At 42.8% G+C, this 20817-nt stretch overlaps 1 protein-coding gene across 2 annotated transcripts in view; it reads right to left on the minus strand.

Moving 5' to 3' along the window:
• SH3D19 (SH3 domain containing 19) overlaps window positions 1-20817 on the minus strand; it is a 245957-nt gene that overhangs the window by 51844 nt on the left and 173296 nt on the right. For both annotated transcript variants that reach the window (XM_033940651.1, XM_033940641.1), the window contains exons 10-16: window positions 19580-19638; window positions 16735-16993; window positions 10595-10663; window positions 10294-10437; window positions 9725-9791; window positions 3872-4002; window positions 1467-1525 (exon numbers count right to left, since the gene is read on the minus strand). In XM_033940651.1, the coding sequence (XP_033796542.1) occupies window positions 1467-1525; window positions 3872-4002; window positions 9725-9791; window positions 10294-10437; window positions 10595-10663; window positions 16735-16993; window positions 19580-19638 (788 nt within the window). The remainder of the gene's footprint in view (window positions 1-1466; window positions 1526-3871; window positions 4003-9724; window positions 9792-10293; window positions 10438-10594; window positions 10664-16734; window positions 16994-19579; window positions 19639-20817) is intronic.

The following is a 20817-nucleotide window of genomic DNA, read 5'->3' on the forward strand; positions in this document are numbered from 1 at the left end:
CAGGTCCTATAATGGATGAAGGAGATTAATGGCCATGGTGTTGCTAGGTAACTAAAGCCTACATAAAGAGTGAAAGATCTAAAGCATTCATACAGCAACGTGGAGAGAGGTGTTTGAGAGTTGGAATAAAGACACATAAAACGCAGCTTGTGCTCAGGGACCACAAAATCACGATAAGCAGGAAAATAATGAAATACAACAATGAGCTACCAGGTGGTATCAACATAAGTTAACAACTGTGACAAGAGGGTGCACTAAAGCTGCTTGACTGGAGTCAAAAATTAGCCCCTAAAACTGCTTGACTGGAGTACCCCTTTAGCAGTCAGGGTTTTAGAACATCCACAATGAATATGCATAAACTTGATTTGCATACACTGTGCCTAAATATACACACGTAAATTTTAACCGACTCCAATTAACGCCAATTGCCTATTACGATCCCGATTATTGGTGCTAATTGGCTCATTATTCAATTAAATTGCATATGTAATTTTTAGCACCTTTTATAGAATTAGCCTGCAAGTGTAAAAATGTACACACAAGATCATCGAATGAGGATGTAAATATATTTCGATCAGCTGCTCACTGTCCTGACCATGTTACCCCCTTCCTCCATTCGGAACACTGGTTTCCGGTATCATCCTGCATTAAATTCAAAACCCTCTGCCTGATCTTCAAATTACGCCTCTCTTCTGCTTCAACCCATCTCCATGCTCTACACATTCCCTCCATTCTTCCCAACACTAATCTTAGGGTCCTGTCCCTCCCTGCCTTCCATTCAACTATTGTTCATGAGTCCAGCTTCCACTACCTTGGCCCAACCTTCTGGAACTTTCCTATCCAAAACTTCAAAACACTACTCAAAAAAAATCTGTTGAATCCTTGTCCCTTCTCCCTCTTGGTTCCTCCCCTGATTACCTTTTTATTTTTTATTGCTAACTGCATAGTCTCACAGGACATAAATAAACTTGGATTTCACACAGTAAAATCTAGGTCTATGATATGACCTATTCTAGATTTTTTATATCCTTCTAATAATTAACAATATTTTCTTCTCATCTCACCCCATTTATACCTAATGTATTTTCCGTTTTATGTAAATTTTAACAAACAATGTAATTGTAACTTTCCCCCTCCTTCCTACTTATTCATGTCTGTCTAAATTGTTTTGTCAATTGTCTAACGTATATAAACTATATGTATTACTACAATCTGTTGGTTTTTAAACTGTACATTGCTTAGATATTGTTATAAGCGATACATCAAATGTTAATAATAAACTTAATAATAATAAACTTAAAAGCTTTCTCAGCCCATAAGGCTAACTGTTTAAGCTTTTACTATGACGATGCATTACATCTGCATACAGCTTCTAGTTATCAAGAGCTGCTGTAGATCTGAGCTTCACCCCCTTAATCATCTTCCCAGCTGCAAAATGGTTAAATACATGCACATATGAAACTCACTTGATAGCTGGTTGCAAAAACGCTGCTTTTTTTCCATTACTGCTCTCAGGAACATCAACCTGGAAGTACAAGAAAAAGAAAAAAAAAAATGTATTCAATGCCCCAGGTGAAAAGAAAAATAAATAATGCTGTACTAATATTACAGGATACCCTGATTTTAAGGTATTTACCCTAAACTGGGGTGGAGGAGAGTGTGGTGTAGTGGTTAGAGCTACAGCCTCAGCACCCTGAGGTTGTGGGTTCAAACCCTGCGCTGCTCCCTGTGACCTTGGAAAAGTCACTTAATCCTCCACTACCCCAGGTACATTAGATAGACTATGAGCCCACTGGGACAGATAGAGAAAATGTTTGAAGTACCTGTGTGTGAAACGTTTTGAATGTGGTTATAAAACTACATAAAGTGGTATAAAAGTCCCAATCTCTTTCCCTGATGTCATAATGCCTCATTCCACCAATAACAACCAACCTCATCAGTGATGTCACAATGGCTTCATTGTTCTATACTTGGCTTACTTCTGATATTGTAATGTAATGTAATTTTATTTCTTATATGGTTAGAGCTATAGCCTCAGCACCCTAAGGTTGTGGGTTTAAACCCTGCATTGCTCCCTATGACCCTGAGCAAGTCACTTAATCCTCAACTGCCCCAGGTACCTTAGATAGACTATGAGCCCACCGGGAAAGATAAAGAAAATGCTTGAAGTACCTGTATGTGAACCGCTTTCAATATGGTTGTAAAACTACAAAAAGGCAGTTTACAAATCCCTTTCCTTAATTTTAAAAACACATATATACATTTTATTTTATTTATTTATTTAGCTAAGATGCACCTGGGCCGATCAGAGTCTTAGGCCCCTTCCTGGTGCATCCTGGGATGTACTGGGAGGGGCCTAAATCTTTGATTGGCCAAGGCACCTAAGGCCTCTTCCATAGGGTGTGGAGGGTCCGGGTGGCCACTGAAGCAGGCTATTAAATTTTATGTTTAAATCTTTTTTTATTGTGACTACTAAAAGATAATATATATTCCAAATACTGCACAATATATAACATATTCTTACCCAGGGGACTCCAAAGTCCCTCCTTGAGGGCCGAATCCAGTCGGGTTTTCAGGATTTCCCCAATGAATATGCATGAGATCTATGTGCATGCACTGCTTTCAATGCATATTCATTGGGGAAATCTTGAAAACCCGACTGGATTCGGCCCTCAAGGAGGGACTTTGGAGACCCCTGTTCTTACCGCTACAACAAATGTACACATCTGTGCTGCATAGAATCAACAATGATCCCAAACATGTTTCTTTAATGAATATCCAAACCAGCTCGCATCCCTAGACCTTCCTCTCCCCCCCCGCCCACCTTTTGACCTCTCAATCCTCCTGATCAACATGATGCAAGACCAATACTCCACAGAAAATGTAAAATTCTGCTGCGAGCGGCGGGTGTTAGGTGACCCTGAAAAGCTCCCAGATCGTGTGAAAAAGTTTGTCATGCATGGAGGTAACATTTGTAATTCCATATCTCAGGGATAAGTTGTACTGCTACTTGACATTTGGGCACGAAGGCCCTCCAACCTCGCCTCTCAGCTCCAGTGAACTCATTAAGTACAGTAACATAGAAACATAGAAGATGACGGCAGAAAAGGGCTACAGCCCATCAAGTCTGCCCACTCTGCTTACCCACCCCCTGTCTATGCCCTAATAACCCAATTTTCTTATCTTGACCCTTGTAGGGATCCCACATGGGTATCCCATTTATTCTTAAAGTCTGGCACGCTGTCAGCCTCGATCACCTGCACTGGAAGCTTGTTCCAATGATCAACCACTCTCTCTGTGAAGAAATGCCTTCTGTTGTCGCCATGAAATTTTCCGCCCCTGTTTGCAACAATGGCCAAGTCAGGTCACAAGTACCTGGCAGAGTCCCAAAAGAGCAGAGCAGATTTCATGCTGCTTATCTGAGAAATAAGCAGTGGACTTCCCCCATGTCCATCTTAATTATGGACTATGGACTTTCCTTTTATGTTTATTGATCCCTTGATATACCGCTTTAGCTAGCAGGTAGGACTAAGTGGTTTGCAAATAAAAACAGACATATCAGTAGGACAGGAACACTAACCACTTTTACCATATTCTTTGGCAACCAATTCCAGCGTTTAATTACATGAGCTCAATATAGCACAGTCAGTGTTTTAACTTCCACACACAGCCAGACAAGCTCTGCATCATTTACTCCATTCGTCTTGCCTCTGACTTCAGAGTCAGACCTGGAAATCCCCTGCCTCCAGCTAGCTGCATTCAGAAGCCATGCTAAGAAGAAAGCTAGCACATCCCTTCATTCTGTAGAGGTCTAGAATCATGTTCAACCTTTAAACGTTAAAGCAATAGGCTAAAAAACTGGTCAACATACAACCACTCTGACGTAGCTGGCAGGAAATATCCCAGTGAGTCCCCGGCATGTTCCTCGGTACCATTCGTTATCTACTTTCTCTAGCAAGTGGACGGTCTCGCCCGAGTAGAGGCTCAAGTCGTCTGCTTCCTCTGTAAAACAGCATCAGAATAAAAATATGCAACAGAACAGGCTAATGGCTTTTGAAAACAAGATCAATAATGTTTTAATTTTAGAGTAAGCAATTCAGAACGTCACTAAATGTGAGTATCTTAAGTTTTCAGCCAGTCTCCCCTCTTCGATACTGTAGAAGTGATTGTCCAGACAAATACTAAGATGCTACTGTAGACAGATAACATTTCCACTATGTCTATGGGCTTAATGACTGTTTTAGAAGAGCTTTCACATTGGTGACTATTTAGTTCGAGAAACACTCTACACATGTCATCATTGTTAGCCCTTTATGCATTACTGAAGAACCATGGGGTGGAAGGAGACGTTCATAGATGGATCAAAAATTGGTTGGCGGGTAGGAGTAAAGGGCCACTACTCTGATTGGAGGAGGGTCATGAGTGGTGTTCCGCAGGGGTCGGTACTCGGACTGCTGCTGTTCAATATATTTATAAACGATCTAGAAACAGGGACGAAGTGCGAAGTAATAAAATTCGCAGACGACACCAAACTATTTAGTGGAGTTGGGACTAAAGAGGACTGTGAGGAATTACAAAAGGACTTGAATAAGCTAGAAGAGTGGGCGATGAGAAGGCAGATGAAGTTTAATGTAGAGAAATGTAAAGTCTTGCATGTAGGGAATAGAAACCCGAAGTACAGCTACACGATGGGAGGGCTGGTAATGGGTGAAAGTACCCAAGAAAAGGACTTGGGGGTAATAGTGGACAACACAATGAAGCCTTCGGCACAGTGCGCAGCGGCCTCTAAGAAGGCAAATAGAATGCTGGGTATTATCAAAAAAGGCATTACAACAAGATCGAAAGAGGTCATCCTGCCGTTGTATCGGACAATGGTGCGCCCGCATCTGGAGTACTGCGTCCAATATTGGTCGCCGTACCTTAAGAAGGATATGGCGATATTCAAGAGGGTTCAGAAAAGAGTGACGCGATTGATAAGAGGTATGGAAAATCTTTCATATGCTGAAAGATTAAAGAAACTGGGGCTCTTTTCCCTGGAAAAGCGGAGACTTAGAGGGGACATGATAGAAACTTACAAGATCATGAAGGGCATAGAGAAAGTGGAGAGGGACAGATTCTTCAAATTTTCAGAAATTACAAGAACGAGAGGGCATATGGAAAAATTAAGAGGGGACAGATTCAGAACCAATGCCAGGAAGTTCTTCTTCACCCAAAGGGTGGTGGATGCCTGGAATGCGCTTCCAGAGGGTGTGATAGGACAGGGTACGGTATCAGGGTTCAAGAAAGGATTGGATGAATTCCTGAAGAAAAAAGGGATAGAAGGATATAGATAGAGATCACTATACAGGTCCTGGACCTGATGGGCCGCTGCGTGAGTGGACTGCTGGGCAGGATGGACCCCTGGTCTGACCCAGCAGAGGCACTGCTTATGTTCTTATGCTTATGTTCTTATGTACTCAGGAACTGAGTACATAACATTAACAGGCCATCTATTGCTTATGTCACATAAGCCTATCCATTGAACCACAATAAATCTGATCAGATATCACAAGAAAACACGCTGCGTTTGTGCATTATTTATAAGTTACAACATGAGAGGCATTCCAGAGCACATACCACAAGGCGAAATAGCAGAAAAAAAGCAAGAGTCTCCAAGGTTTTTCATAACAAAGCAGTTCTTTAATGAAAAACCCGACACTAGCTGTGTTTCAGCATAAACACACTCGTCAGGGGTCAATTACTGAGATCCACTCTGTCAGTAAAACTGATGAATCAACTGAGAAGTAGTGCTAGTGAGGTGAACTGTTGATTCATCACCTTTCAGTACAATGGATAGCGTTTTACTGACCGAGTGGATCTCAATAATTGACCCCTTACGAGTGTGTTTATGCTGAAACACAGCCAGTGTCGAGTTTTTCATTAAAGAACTGCTTTGTACCCTGTTCCCCTCCCTCCCGATGACTTGCAGGCCTCCACTGCGCCTGCCGTGAGACTTGGTGGTCCAGCGATGGCTGGACAGGAGGGATCTTTCCCGCCTCCTGTCCCAGCCGATTCTAAGAATTTTTATCTCCCTCCCGCCTCCCCCACATATCTTTAGTATCCCTGGTGGTCCAGGGGTGAACCGCAGCAGGAGCGACCTTCCTTCACTACTGCTCGTGCAGAGCCGCCAGTTGATTAGTTGCTGGGAGTTATTGTGGCAGCCAATCAGCAAGAGGTTCTGCATGGGCAGGAGTGAAGAAGGTCACTCCTGCCCATGCAGAGCTGCTAGCTGATTGGCTGCCGTGAATAGGTTTGGGAGAGGGAGCGGGACCCGAATATAAACCGAGACCCCCATTTTTGGGCCCCCAAATCTCGGTTTATATTCAAGTATATACGTTACTACCATTCCCCAGGACAGAATGAGCAGCAGATGAAGAAATGTTTTTAGAGATTAGGAAAGCTGGCAACAGTATAATAATGGGTGATTTCATTTACCTTAATCAGAAAAATAATTCACAGAATAGAGTAGTAATCAATCACATATACCAAAACAAACCCACTATCTTGCTGCGAGAGGAATAATTCAATAGAAGTTGCGAAAAAAGACCTCAGTAACTTCTTTTAGTTTTGCTATCATGAGCTCACACTCTATTAAACATCAGGCCATCATTCATTCACTGGTCAAAAATAAATCTACTTTTGTATGTTGATTCTATTGAATTGTTCCTCTCACAGCAGAAGAGAGTGGGTTTGTTTTGGTATATGTGATTTCATTTACCCCAATATTGACTGGAAAAATGTTACATCAGGGAGTGCTAGGGAGATAAAATTCCTAGACATCATAAATGACTGCTTCTTGGAGCAACTGGTCCAGAAGCCAACAAGAGGGGGAGCTATTTTAGATTTGGTCCTTAATACAAAGCAGGGAATAGTATGGGAGGTAACTGTATTGGGTCTGCTGGGAAACTGTGATTATAATGTGATCAAATTTGAGTTGAGGGACATCACTAAAGAAATCTACTGTAGCGGCATTTAATTTTCAAAGGGCAAATATGATAAAATGAGGAAAATGATTAAAAAGAAGCTAAAATGATCAGTGGTAAAGGTAAACCAAGTGTGGATGTTATTTAAAAATGCCATTGTGGAAGCCCACACCAGATATATTCCACACATTAACAAAGGTAGAAAGAAGAGAAAATGAGAGCCAGGATGGTTAAAAGGTGAAGTGAAAGAAGCTATTAAACCCAAAACAATATCCTTTAAAGAATGAATACAATTTGGGGTTAGTTCTCTATAGATAGCCTAAAGTTTGGCATCAGGATGATGAGTGCTAAGCAAGAATTCTATATTGGATTCCTATGTGCACAGTTGTCATTACAGAATACTAGATTTTCCTATGATCTTACATTCACTTATATTTTCTGGTCAACTCGCTTCTTGATCGTTCTTGTCCAGCCTACGTAGTAACACAGTAAATGTCAGTAAATAAAAACCTGCATAAGTCCATCGAGTTTACCCATAGGTAAGCAGCATAAAATCTGATTTTCTCCTTGGCATCTTGCCAGGTACTTACGACTTAGATTGGCCATTCTTGGAAAAAGGATACTGGGCTTAATGGACCTTCGGTTTGTTCCAGTATGGTAACACTTATGTTATGTTCTTATGTCTTATCTGTCGACATTTACTATGTTATTATGACTTGAGGAGTGTCAGCTCCTGAGAGCTAGCCAATAAAAAATGCAGTCCAATGATCACTTTACATAAAACCAAAAAGTAAGTAACAATACCTTTGTCAGTTACATCATTAAGGGACCCTTTTACTAAAGTGTGGTAAGTCTTTGCACGTACTGCACTTTAAGAGCAAATATTAATACACAGTAAGTACAATGGCTGTGAGGCCACTGTTGGGAGAGTACCCACCCAGTGTGTCCTTAGTGGTTACCACACTAAAATGTTTTTTAAAATCATATATTAAGACTATTTGCAATTAGTGCAGATGTTACGTGCTGACCAGTTCTCACCCCCCCCCCCAACATAACATGCAGTTAACATGAGAACTAGCTCACTTTCTCATGCCACGGTGGTAAGTTACTGCCGGGCAAAATGGTAGAGACTATTATAAAGAACAAAATGACATAAGCATGAGAGGAAACCAACATGGTTTTAGTCAAGGGAAATCTTGCCTCACCAATCTACTGCATTTCTTTGAAGCGGTGAATGAACATGTGGATAAAGGTGAACCAGTTGATATTGTGTATTTGGATTTTCAAAAGGCAATTGACAAAGTACCTCATGAAAGGCTTCTGAGGAAATTAGAAAGTCATGGGATAGGAGGTAATATTCTAGTGTGGATTGAGAACTGGTTGAAAGACACAGAAAACAAAGAGTGGGTTTAAATGGTCAATATTCTCTTTTTTTTTTTCTTATTATTTTTTATTTTCAAATTTTACATAAAGTGTACAAAATATTAAAATACAATTGATGAATACACAATATCACTTTTATATCTATTACATCATTTTCTAAATATATTTTTATCCCCTCTCACTCCCCCACCCTTCTATTACTTTTCAATCATATATTACATATTGTATATCATATTATAGCATATTATGTAAAAATTATTTTCACTACTCCCCCTCTATGTGTGTCACAAAGAAGATATTGAAAAGAAGAAAAGAAGAAGAAAAATCCTACTATTTATTCATTGCAATATTCTCAATGGAGAAGGGTAAATAGTGATGTTCCCATGGTTCTGTGCTAGGACTGCTGTTTTTTTTTACATATTTATAAGATATTTATCAATGATCTAGAGATGGGAATAACTAGTGAGATAATTAAATTTGCCGATGACACAAAGTTGTTTAAAGTTGTTAAATTGCAAGAGGATTGTGAAAAATTGCAAGAGGACCTTGGGAGACTGGGAATCAAAATGGCAGATGACGTTTAATGTGAGCAAGTGCAAAGTGATGTATGTGGGAAAGAGGAATCCGAACTATAGCTACATGATGCTGGGTTATATGTTAGGAGTCGCTGCCTAGGAAAAGGATCTAGATGTCATTGTTGAGGATACGCTGAAACCCTCAGTTCAATGTGCAGTGACGGCTAAGAAAGCAAATAGAATATTAGGAATTATCAGGAAAGAAATGGAAAACAAAGATGAAAATGTTGCAATGCCCTTGTATCGCTCTATGGTATGGCTGCAACTTGAATACTGTGTGCAGTTCTGGTTGCTGTATCTCAAAAAAGATGTAGCGGAATTAGAAAAGGTACAGAGAAGGGCGACAAAAATGATAAAAGGGATGGGACGACTTCCCTATGAGAGGCTAAAGAAGCTAGGGCTATTCAGCTTGGAGAACAGACAGCTCAGGGGTGATATGATAGAGCTCTATAAAATAATGAGAGGAGTGGAAAGAGTAGATGTGAATCGCTTCACTCTTTCCAAAAGACTAGGACTAGGGGACATGTGATGAAGCTACTAAGTAGTAGATTTAAAACAAACCAGAGAAAATATTTCTTCACATAACGTGTCATTAAACTCTGGAATTTGTTGCCAGAGAATGTGGTGAAATCTGTTAGCTTAGCGGGGTTTAAAAAAGGTTTGGATAATTGGCTAAAAGAGAAGGCCATTATTGAGATGGCTTGGGTAAATCCACTGTACTTGTGCAGTAACTGCTTATCACAATTTAGTAAAAAGCCCCTAAAACCAAAATCAGCCTTGTGTATAGTCTCAAGGAACACTCACCAGCTGGGAAGTCATGCAGCACAAGAGCACGAGGAGCGTTATCATCCCTGTGAATGTTATTGATCTCCTACAAAAAAAAAAGTACACAGAAGTTACCACTCAAGGTACACTTTCTCTGCTAATGCCGATGTTATTATTGTCTCATAAAATGTTGAAGCTATGTCTTTTTAATCTGATCATGCAGTATTTCGAGCCCTGGTTGAGTTGGGGAACAGAAAATCTACACAGGATTGTAGTGGGGACCTTCTACATGAACACCAAAGTCACAATCTTCTGTGCTTAATCCATACCTTCTTGAATTCTGATATGACTTCTGCTTCCATTACCCTTTTCTAGTGAAAATACTTCTTTAAGTTATTCCTGGGTCTACCCTTGAGAATCCTATTCTGATCCCTTGTTTGGAACTCCCCCCCACACCTCCCTCAACAAAAAAATGCTTATTTCTAGTGCATTCTTTGTACTTCACTGGAGTACATATATTTATGTCCTAAAGACTCACAAGCCAGGGTCGCAGCATAGACCCTGGTAACCCTTCTCTGCTCTATGTCACATCATCACCAAGTTCGTACTCTGTGTCCGTTTCCAACACGCCCATCCTCCAGGTCCGTGATTATCTTTATTTTTGATAGATGAACCTCTCCAGTTTCTTCTCCCTTCTGACACTGAAAATAATTACTGCTTGTTCGCTCCAGCAGCACCAGAACATCTCCACGCTGCAAAGGCACAAATGTTTTACTGAGGGTAGCGTGAGTCAAATGGCATAATTAAGCAATCTAACTTAATTATTAAACTACCAAGCATTAAGTATTTGCTATAAAGTGAATTAAGAGAAAAGTCCTTTGCTGATGACACGTGTAAAAATGGTTTTACCTTGAATGAGAGGTCTCCGGGGTTTTTTGAATCAACTTCTCTTAGTGCAATTGCGTGAGGCACAGGCACCTGGAATAGAAAACAAGGGAGATGGTTTACAAAACAGCTTCCAATGGGCAGACAGAAACTCAATGGTTTATTGTGAATGCTATATTCTAAGCAAGAACCGGAAGATTAAAGAGGATTATGAGTTGCATTGAGAGGTCTGTTCTTTTAGGGTTGCAGAGTAAGTAAAACAGCACAGAAGTCAAAATGATCCACATTAGTAGTGTGAGATAGGAAATACAAGTTACGAAACAGCTGGAAGTATAGAAAGCTTAAAAATACTGTAAGCATAAATATAAATGTGAGATAAACATTTTTGGGTGAAATCAATCAATAAACAAAATAAACGTTCCCAGCAAAAATGGTTACAAAATAAGGGAACCTGTAATCAGGCACAAATACAACACCTTGATCCCGGATATGACTATGTTCTGATTAACACATCTGCAAAAGGGGAAATTCTGAATGAACATCTGGCTAAAAATCATAGAAAAGTACACAGAAATGACAGGCATTGTCTCCCAAGAGTGGGGCTACCATATGGCTTCAGAAAGAGGAGGGTGGAGTGAGACATCCGGGTTTTACTTCCATTGGTCTCAATCCATCCTCTTTTTTCTAGAGCTATATGGTAACCCTACCCAAGAGAAAATTTCTTAATAATTTTCAAAACTTGTTACCTGTTGTGATCATGAAGACCTGCTACCCTCTCAGTATAGGGAAAGCACAGGGGTCCCACAGAGTAAAAGTAAATTCCTGAGTGAGAGAGAAATCTTAGGAAGGCATTTCATGGAAGGAAGGGGATTGAACATAAGCAATGCCTCCGCATGGTCAGACCCGAGGTCCATCGTCCCCAGCAGTCCGCTCACACGGCGGCCCAACAGGTCCAGGACTTGTGCAGTAATCCTCTATCTATACCCCTCTATCCCCTTTTCCAACAGGAAATTGTCCAATCCTTTCTTGAACCCCAGTACCGTACTCTGCTCTATTACACCCTCTGGAAGCAAATTCCAGGAGTCCACCACACGCTGGGTAAAGAAAAACTTCCTAGCATTCGTTTTGAATCTGTCCCCTTTCAACTTTTCCAAATGCCCTGTTGTTCTTTTATTTTTCGAAAGTTTGAAGAATTTGTCCCTCTCCACTCTCTCTATGCCCTTCATGATCTTGTAAGTCTCTATCATATCCCCTCTAAGTCTCCTCTTCTCCAGGGAAAAGAGTCCCAGTTTCTCCAATCTCTCAGCATATGAAAGGTTTTACATACCTTTTATCAGATGTGTCGCTCTCCTCTGAATCCTCTCGAGTATCGCCATATCCTTCTTAAGGTACGGCAACCAATATTGGATGCAGTACTCCAGATGCGGGCGCACCATCGACCGATACAACGGCAGGATAACTTCTTTCGTTCTGATTGTAATACCCTTCTTGATTATACCTAGCATTCTATTTGCTCTCTTAGCGGCCGCTGCACACAGTGCCGTCGGCTTCATTGTCATGTCCACCATTACCCCCAAGTCCCTTTTTTGGGTACTCTCTTTCAATAACATCCCTCTCATCATATAGCTGTACCTCGGGTTTCTGCTTCCCACATGTAGTACTTTACATTTCTCAACATTGAACTTCATCTGCCATCTCGTTGCCCATTCCCCCAGTTTGTTCAAGTCCCTTTGTAATTCTTCGCAGTCCTCTTTAGTCCGAGCTCCACTAAATAGTTTGGTGTCGTCTGTGAATTTTATTATCTCGCACTTCGTCCCTGTTTCTAGATCACGAGCACCGAGCCCTGCGGAACACCACTCGTGACCCTTCTCCAGTCCGAGTAGTGGCTCTTCACTCCTACCCTCTGTTTCCTACCCGCCAACCAATTTCTGATCCATCTATGTACGTCTCCTTCCACTCCATGGATTGCAGAGCCGTGATAGCCTCCAGCCTATAGGAAGAAAGACTGAAGGGCAAGGGGGTGGGGCAAAGCAGCAGCACACTTTTCTGGGCTCACAATGCAGTAGATAAGGGCCCTGGGAGGAGGAGTCTTAGCCTGGTGCTCCCCAGGAAAGACCTCTAAACCCATGCCAGAGATTGACTGGACTGAAGAAGGAGGTGAACTCTACAAGGAGGGTAAGGACATGGGTATCTGAGAAGTATTTTTGTTTGCACTGAAATAATATATAGTGAAGCAGCATGGGCAGATTGCAGTGAAAGTAACTATAGAAAGGGAGGCCTTTCCAAAAATTAAAACAAAAGAGTGTTTTGTTACACTACAAAATGTGTTATTAAGACTGCAAAGCAAACTGTTTTCTTTTGAGAAAACAACACAGTCCAAAGTGGAGCAGGAGGCTGAGAACCAAGGAGCAGTGAATCGATGTAGTGCCCATAGTGGGAGAGACTTTTATGGGCGATTCTCAGCATAATAGCTGCTCTCCCTATCCCAATCAACTGAGCCACAGGTCTCCACCAGTCCTGCAGTCTCAGCTGATTAACTGGCAGGGACAGCAGCAGAAATAAGAGTCCCCCCTTCCTGCCAACACCCCCCAAAACACTGACCCAAGATCAGTAGGAGGGATGCCTACTACTCCCTCCTGCCGCTGGCCTTTGACAGCCCCCCTCCCCCGACTCTCCCAGGGATGCACACTCTTTCCTGCCACTGGTCCCCGACAGACCCAACCCGACACTCCCAGCAAGAGGGATGTCCAGTTCCTCCCACCGGTGGATGCAGACCCACTTCTTCAAAATGGCAGGCCTTCCCCTTCTCCTGGTGCACCCTGGGATGCACCGTGGAGGGGCCTAAGGCGCTGATTGACCCAGGCACTTAAGGCCCCTCCCAGAATAACAAATTCATCTAATCAAAAAGACATATTAAAAAAATACACCCATTACATAAATCTTAAAAATTTTTAACACTCTATCCCAAGGAATCAAATACAAGGACAAAGCTATATGTGGCATACTCGTAGCAAATTGGCATTTATAGTCTACTTTCATCTAATTTTTTTGGCTTTAAGGCAGGCTATAGCATTATTAAGTTACAGTTAGCAAGAACGAGCCCTATAGAAGTCATGGCCTTTCTACGAACCTCAAGAAGTCCAGCTTGTAGGAGTCTCTTCTTGGTACTCTAGATTGTAAGCAATTGTTATCTAAGGCCTTGAAGATCAGGGATAGAATTTAAATCTCAGTATTTCTAGAATGCCTTTCCAGTCCTCCTTGCTGCCCCAAAAATTACCATCTAAATAGGTACCTGAAATAATGGGAGACAATGATTTGCCCAAGACCACAAGGCATGTCAACAGGAGAAGCAAGATTTGACCTCTCGCTTCCCTGGTCTGCAGGCTGTTACTCTAACCATTAGACCAGTGGTCTCAAACTTGTGGCCCGCCAGGTTCTATTTTGCGGCCTGCGGTCTGTACTAGTGCTGTTTGTACTAGTGCTACCCACTCTTTGCAGCGTCCTCTGGATTCACCTCTGGCCTCCTGCTCTTACTTTCAGATAATTACTGCAGCCTGCAGAGAGGACTGCCGGTGCTGTAGCCTCTGCCGTGATCCTGCCCCTGACATCAGAGGAGGGGTGAGGCCACGGCAGAGGGAACATGCTGCAGAGGCTGATGGCAGCCTGCAAGGAATGCTACAGCACCGGTGATCCTCTCTGCAGGCTGCGGTAATTAGCTGAAACTAAGACCGGGAGGCCAGGGGGGAAGTTGGAGGACACTGCAAAGAAGGGGGGAACATGGAGGCCTTTGGGGGAAAGGGGGGAGATTTATAAACTATAAAGAGTTTTACCTCATGCAAAATTGTCATTTCTTTAATAAGACATTAACTATTTTTTTTGCTGTCCTCCAATACCTACAAATCCAAAATGTGGCCCTGCAAAGGGTTTGAGTTTGAGACCACTGCATTAGACCATCTTCTCTCTTCCAAAAAGATTTTACCATTAAAAACTTGATATACCGCTTCCTATGCTATGTACATAAGGTGTATGGAGGCAGAATTAAAGATCTCAATATGAATACTTTGGAGGAAAGGTGGGAGAGGAGAGATATGATAAAGATGTTTAAATACCTATGTGGTGCATGAGTTGAGTCTCTTTCATTTGAAAGGAAGCTCTGGAATGAGAGGGCATAGGATGAAGTTAAGAGGTGATAGGCTCAGGAGTAATCTAAGGAAATACTTTTTTTTACAGAAAGGGTGGTAGATGCGTGACTAGTCTTCTGAAGAGGTGGTGGAGACAGATTATGTCTGAATTCAAGAAAGAATGGGACAGGCATGTGTAACGTGACCGTTTATTTTTTTTCATCAAAATGGGACATCTATTAATATTGAGTCCCGCCCCCAATCCCGCCCTAGTCCCACCCCCAATCCCGCCCTAGCCCCACCCCCAATCCCGCCCTAGCCCCGCCCCCAATCCCGCCCTAGCCCCGCCCCCAATTTATTCCATTCATTTTTCATGTACACACAATATCTTATTATTTCATAATGGTAACCATAAAATTAAAAAAAACCACAAAGCACCCTATACTCAGAGAAAATGTTAATTATCATTTATATTTGGGGGGTTTTCAACGATGTCACCTCAGTAACTATAGAAAAATAGACAAATATAGTGCAAAATATAGACAGCAGATATAAATTCTCAAAACTGACACATTTTTATCACTAAATTGAAAATAAAATCATTTTTCCTACCTTTGCTGTCTGGTGATTTCATGAGTCTCTGGTTGCGTTTCCTTCTGACTGCATCCTATCTTTCATTTCTTTCTGTACTCGGGCCCAACAATTGTCCCTTTATATTCCCTCCCTCCTTCCTTCCTATGTCCTTAGTGTCCCCATTGCCTTCCATGTCCTTAGTGTCAGTTCTCCTTTGTACCAGGTCTCCCTCTCTCCCTCCTCTGTTATGATCTTGCCTATCTCTGCTCTTCCGCAGGGGCTCTCCCCCTCTGTCTGCACCTCCCAAAGTCCTGCTTCTGCCTCCTGTCTTTCCCCTTTGGTCCAGGCCTTAATCTCTCTAGTCTTTCTTTTACTTACAACCCTACCCCCCTTCTCTGCCTCTTTCTCTCCTTCCTCCATCCTTCCTTCATTCCTCCTTCCTATCTCTCCTCACTGCCTTCTAGCCTTTGTCCCACCCCCTCCCCAAAAAGCCTGACGGCCTACCTCCCTCAAAGCCAGTCTGTCTGTCTCCCCCAAAGTCAGTCAGTCTGCCTGCCTACCTCCCCCAGAGACAACCAGCCAGCCTGCCTGCCTACCTCCCCCAGAGCCTGCCTGCCTGCCTCCCCCAAAGCTTGCCTACCTATCTCCCTCCCCCAGAGCCAGCCAGCCAGCCAGCCTGCCTGCCTACCTCCTTCCCCCCCCCCTGGAAAACAAAAGCCTTCCTCCAGACCCAATTTAAACTTCCTCCCCGGTCCACCGCCGCTGCTCAACTGCTGTCACTACTCGCACCCAGAAGCCTTCTTTCCGACGTCAATTCTAACATCGGAGAGAACGTTCTGGGCCAGCCAGGCAGCGATTGGCTGGCCCGGAATGTCCTCTTTGACGTCAGAATTGATGTCGGGAAGAAGGCTTCCGGGTGCGAGTAGTGGCAGCAGTTGAGCAGCGGCAGTGGACCAGGGGAGAAGTTTAAATCGGGCCTGGAGGGAGGGGTTTTTTAAAAAAAAATTTTTGGTGCGGCAGGGGAGGGACAGGAAGCGATCGCCTATCCCGTTGTCCCTGCGCACAGCTTCGGGACGCTGTCCCTGAAAACGGGACATTTTGGCGTCCCGAAGCTGTGTGTGGGGACAATGGGACAGGGGATCCGAAAACGGGACTGTCCTGTTCAGAATGGGACGTATGGTCACCTTAGGCATGTGGGATCTTAGAGGAAGAGATAATGGTTACGGCGGATGAGCAGACTGGATGGGCCATTTGGCCTTTATCTGCCATCATGTTTCTAAGTTTCTATGTAATGAAATACAGTCAAAACATAACTTTTTTTTCCTCAAACTGGATAAGAAAACCTGTTTTCAACTTCCAAAGGTTAAAATTTAAAGCTCTTGATAACAGCATTAGGCAACTGAAATTCATAGCTGATGACCACATTTTGTGAGGAAGAAATGTCTTGCCAACATCAGAAGAACTACTCACCATATATTTATTGTAGAGTAGGTGCCCTGGTCTTGGTCGAGGAGGTAGTTTAGGCTCTTTTCGCCTTAGAAGTTGACTCTTTGACCTCTTCATTCCAGATGTGTTGTGGTTTGAGGGAAGCCCCACATCTGAAGAGGAGCGGTGATAGGAACCCTTCTGTGAAGAGTTGGTGGTGCTGGACGTTTTTGGAGGAGGGGGCCTTCCTGGAGCACCTCTTTGCACAGGGGGTCGAGCTGGGATAGATTTCCCTCCCACAGAGCTGGAAAGCAATTTTAAAATAGGGCATACACATTTTTAAAAATGATGCCTACACAAACCACTGTGATGAAATTAAAGTTATATACTGAAGCTGCTAGTTCTAATAGGAATTAGGAGTTCCTCTCAAAGAGTCTGCTGAATGGAAGACACATTCTGAAAAGACTGGCATCGCTCAGCAGCTTCTACTGTATCTAATATAATAAAATGGTAAGCCGCGCATGTGCACTTCCTATGTGTGTGCCGGTTTTCCGTGAGCTGTAGCGACACATAGGAAGTGCGCATGCGCAGCTTACGGTTCTTTGAAAGACGCGGCGGTGGCTACTCTCACGATCCCCGCCTGCGTCGGACTTCCGACGCAGGTGAGGATCATGAGAGGAGCCATCGCCGCGTCTTTCAACTAAAAAAAAAAAAAAAGTCAAGACGGATGTCGGCCGCCGCGGCCGAGCACGGAGATGGGCCGAACTTTTTTTCAACTTCAGACACGCTGCAGCGGCTCCTCTCACGAGCCGCTCCTGCGTCGCAGAAGGCGGCGATTGTCAGAGGAGCCGCCGGGAAGTTAGACTGCTGGAGGCTCGGGCTGTTAGGTTCGTGCAGGCTTCTCTCGCGACTAATGGAGGGAGAGGGAATGCTGCGTCTGCTGCACAGGGAAGTAGGGAAGGAGATAGGGAGAAAGGGACCGGTCTGATGTCGCCCTCGCCTTCTGTTTTGCTGAAAAATCCACCACCCTCGGCAGCGATTCAGAAACATTCCGCCGGGGGGAGGGGGGAGAACCGCGGCAGATTGAAAGCAGGAAGGGGAGCCACGGCCAACGTTCCTGAATCACAGCTGAGGCTAGCGGATTTTTCAGCGAGACAGAAGGTGAAGGCAATATCGGAATGGAATGGAGAGAAGAGGGAGAACATGCTGGGCCGAGGAAATTCCCTGGACTAACTTTTTTTTTATTTTTATAAAGTACAAAGGGAGAGAGTATTAAAAGAAGTGCCAGACAGGGCATGGGGGACAGCTTATGGGGCCAGGCACAGAGGAGAGAGAGAGATGGTAGGTAATGGTCTGAAGGGAGAGAAGCTAGATCTGGGGAAAGAGATACTTGAAAGGAGGACTATTGGGGAGAGATGGTGGACCTGGGGGAGGGAAGTTGGACCTAGGGATGGAAGGGAGGGAGAAATGTTAGGTCTGGGGGTGGAAAGGGGAGAGAGATGCAGCATCTCTTTTTTTCCCTCCATTTTATTGTTCAGTATCAAGGGGGGAAGGAAGAAGAACAACAGAAAATGGAGGAAAGAAGAATCCATGGGAGGGCAGAGAGCTGGGATAAGAAGATGCTAGGGGATGAAGAGAAAGGGACAGGGAGATATAGCCTGACCAGTGGAGAGAGGGAGGGGTATTCTGAAAGTGGTGAGCCATTTGTATGAAGACAAGATGAATGAGAGTATGGAGAGAAACAGAAAGAAACACAGACATATATTCTACTGCCAGCGGGAGGAAGGGAGACAGAAAGAAAAGAAGAAAGACACAGGGACAGCGAGAGACACAGAAAGACAGACAGACAAAGGGGGCCAGGGACAGAGACAGACAGAAAGAAAGACAGCAGGACAGAGAGAGAGAGACGGAAATAAAGACAGACAGACAGACATATATTCTAGCACCCGTTAATGTAACGGGCTAAAATACTAGTATGTGTATAAATGCTGACGATTATTAAGGCCCTTATTGAAGGCAATTTTATCAAAAGGGAAATTTATGTATTCTAAAAATAATAAAAATTGCCAATGAAATAAGCACAGTTGCTTTTTCAGTAGCTTGTTTCAACTCTAGCCCAGATGAGTGCTTTGTTAAAAACTGTGTATGCCTCAGAGAAGGTAACATCACCGAAAGTTTTACTGCCTATGATGCTTGGGTGGGTATACCTTTCCTATTGTCTGAGGCTTTTTCTTTCACCGGTTAACATTGTTTTGGTGCTTAGCGGTTTTTTCATCAATTGTATTTTTGTGTTTTCCCTCCATTCCCTAATTTGACAGTATTGTGCCTCAGAGAAGGTACACAAGCTTATAGGAAAATTTTTAAAATATTGCCTAGTCCCACTATGACATGAGAACTACACGTATGCTTTTTTGTTACTGCCCACACAAGGCCCCCTTTAAATCTGTGCATCCTGGGACACTGACACATGTAAATTGAGGCATTCTGAAATCACCATGAATGCATTTATACAATCTTCATATGCAAATGCCACACCAGGCTTCTAGAATGACCTCCCTACTATCAGAAAGTAGCATGAGAGCTGAAAATTAAAGTTTTCTATCATATTTTAATTCATTTATTTTTGGAACAGTTTACTTGCTATTTTTTTCAGACTTTCTATGTGAAGTTCAAGCTCACATCTAATTCTTATTCTTTTAAGCTGTTAAGTTTTCTCCTGCTCTTCTATAATCCTCATTCAAACTGGACCAGAGCTGGAACTTAACTGGGGGACCCTTCTGCAAAACAGAACAAAGCACTGACCACCTACTGAGCCACCAGGGCAGCCCCTGTTTATGTGCAATTTCAAGCACTCAAGAGACTGCTTGGGCAGTCAGAGATATCGACTCACCTTGAGGATGATGTCGGCTGTGCCCAAGATTCTTTTGCATTTGCCGAGTGCTCAGATTCCTACAAGAATATGGGAAAGGCACTGTTGAGAATAAGCATATATGTTCTATTGTGCTCCCTGTGGAGGAGTAACATGCATGGGATACAGGTATATACTACCACTTTATCTTAACTATTTCATCAAGTGGTTTTGATCTGGGGAATCGATGTGCTCCATTCCAGACTTGCCCCACTTTCTGTTTCTCATTGCAAGTTTGTGGGATTCCAGTTCCATTCTCTTTTGTAATAATTTGATTAACCCATTTTTTTCAGGATTTGTTTTACTTTTAGAATATATTTTGATAAAGTTTTTGGATGATTGTAAAATTTAACATATTTTATGATATTTATATTAGTGAAAGTGGCACCTAGAGAATGACATGGAGACAAAGTTTGTTCCCATCTCTGCCCCATCTCACAAACTCTGTCTGATTCCTCCCACACAAGCTTTTAATAGTTAAGATTTTATATTGAAATCATTTTATTAAATCATAAAAATAAACAATATTCTGTACAACTGTCATTTTATAAATCACAAATACAGAACAAGGATCAACCTCCCCCTCGAGAGACTACGGGAACTCACGGCAGCCATTTGCTATGAGTGATCTGCACGGGGCAGGAGTGTAGGAAGATCGCTCCTGCTCAGAAAGCCCGCTAGACCACCAGGTAAGGTCTAGAATGCCGGGAGGGAGGTGGGAAGATCCGGAATGAGGCAGGGATGGGTCAGAGCAATTTGAAAACTTATTCGTGATTTTTCACACTTCACAGTCCAGCTCTGCATCCAACCCCCGCGGGAATACCGAGGGAGAAGTGTAAATCATTTCCACCGGGGTCAAATAAATAAATTAGACTGGCAACAATCAAGTATAAATCATATAAAATCAAAATCGCCAGTCAATCATCTTAGACATCTTGATCATAGTTGTGTATATCAAGTTGCTAATACTTTCACATATATTATATAGACCCAAGGAGACCTCAGAAGTGGCTTACTTAACGGGAATAATTACCCGACAAACTTTTCAAGAGGCCGCAAGCTTCCTCACCGGTTCTCCAGCATACCAATAACTTATTGATTTTTTTCACAAATAAATATATGTATATAAATAAATATAAGTATATAAAGTGCAAAAACTCTAAAGAATTTTTTTTACGTAACTTATCTTAAATGCTGATAATCTGCATATTGCCAAACCC

Source organism: Geotrypetes seraphini, chromosome 1 (genome assembly GCF_902459505.1).
Source record: "Geotrypetes seraphini chromosome 1, aGeoSer1.1, whole genome shotgun sequence".
Taxonomy (NCBI): domain Eukaryota; kingdom Metazoa; phylum Chordata; class Amphibia; order Gymnophiona; family Dermophiidae; genus Geotrypetes; species Geotrypetes seraphini.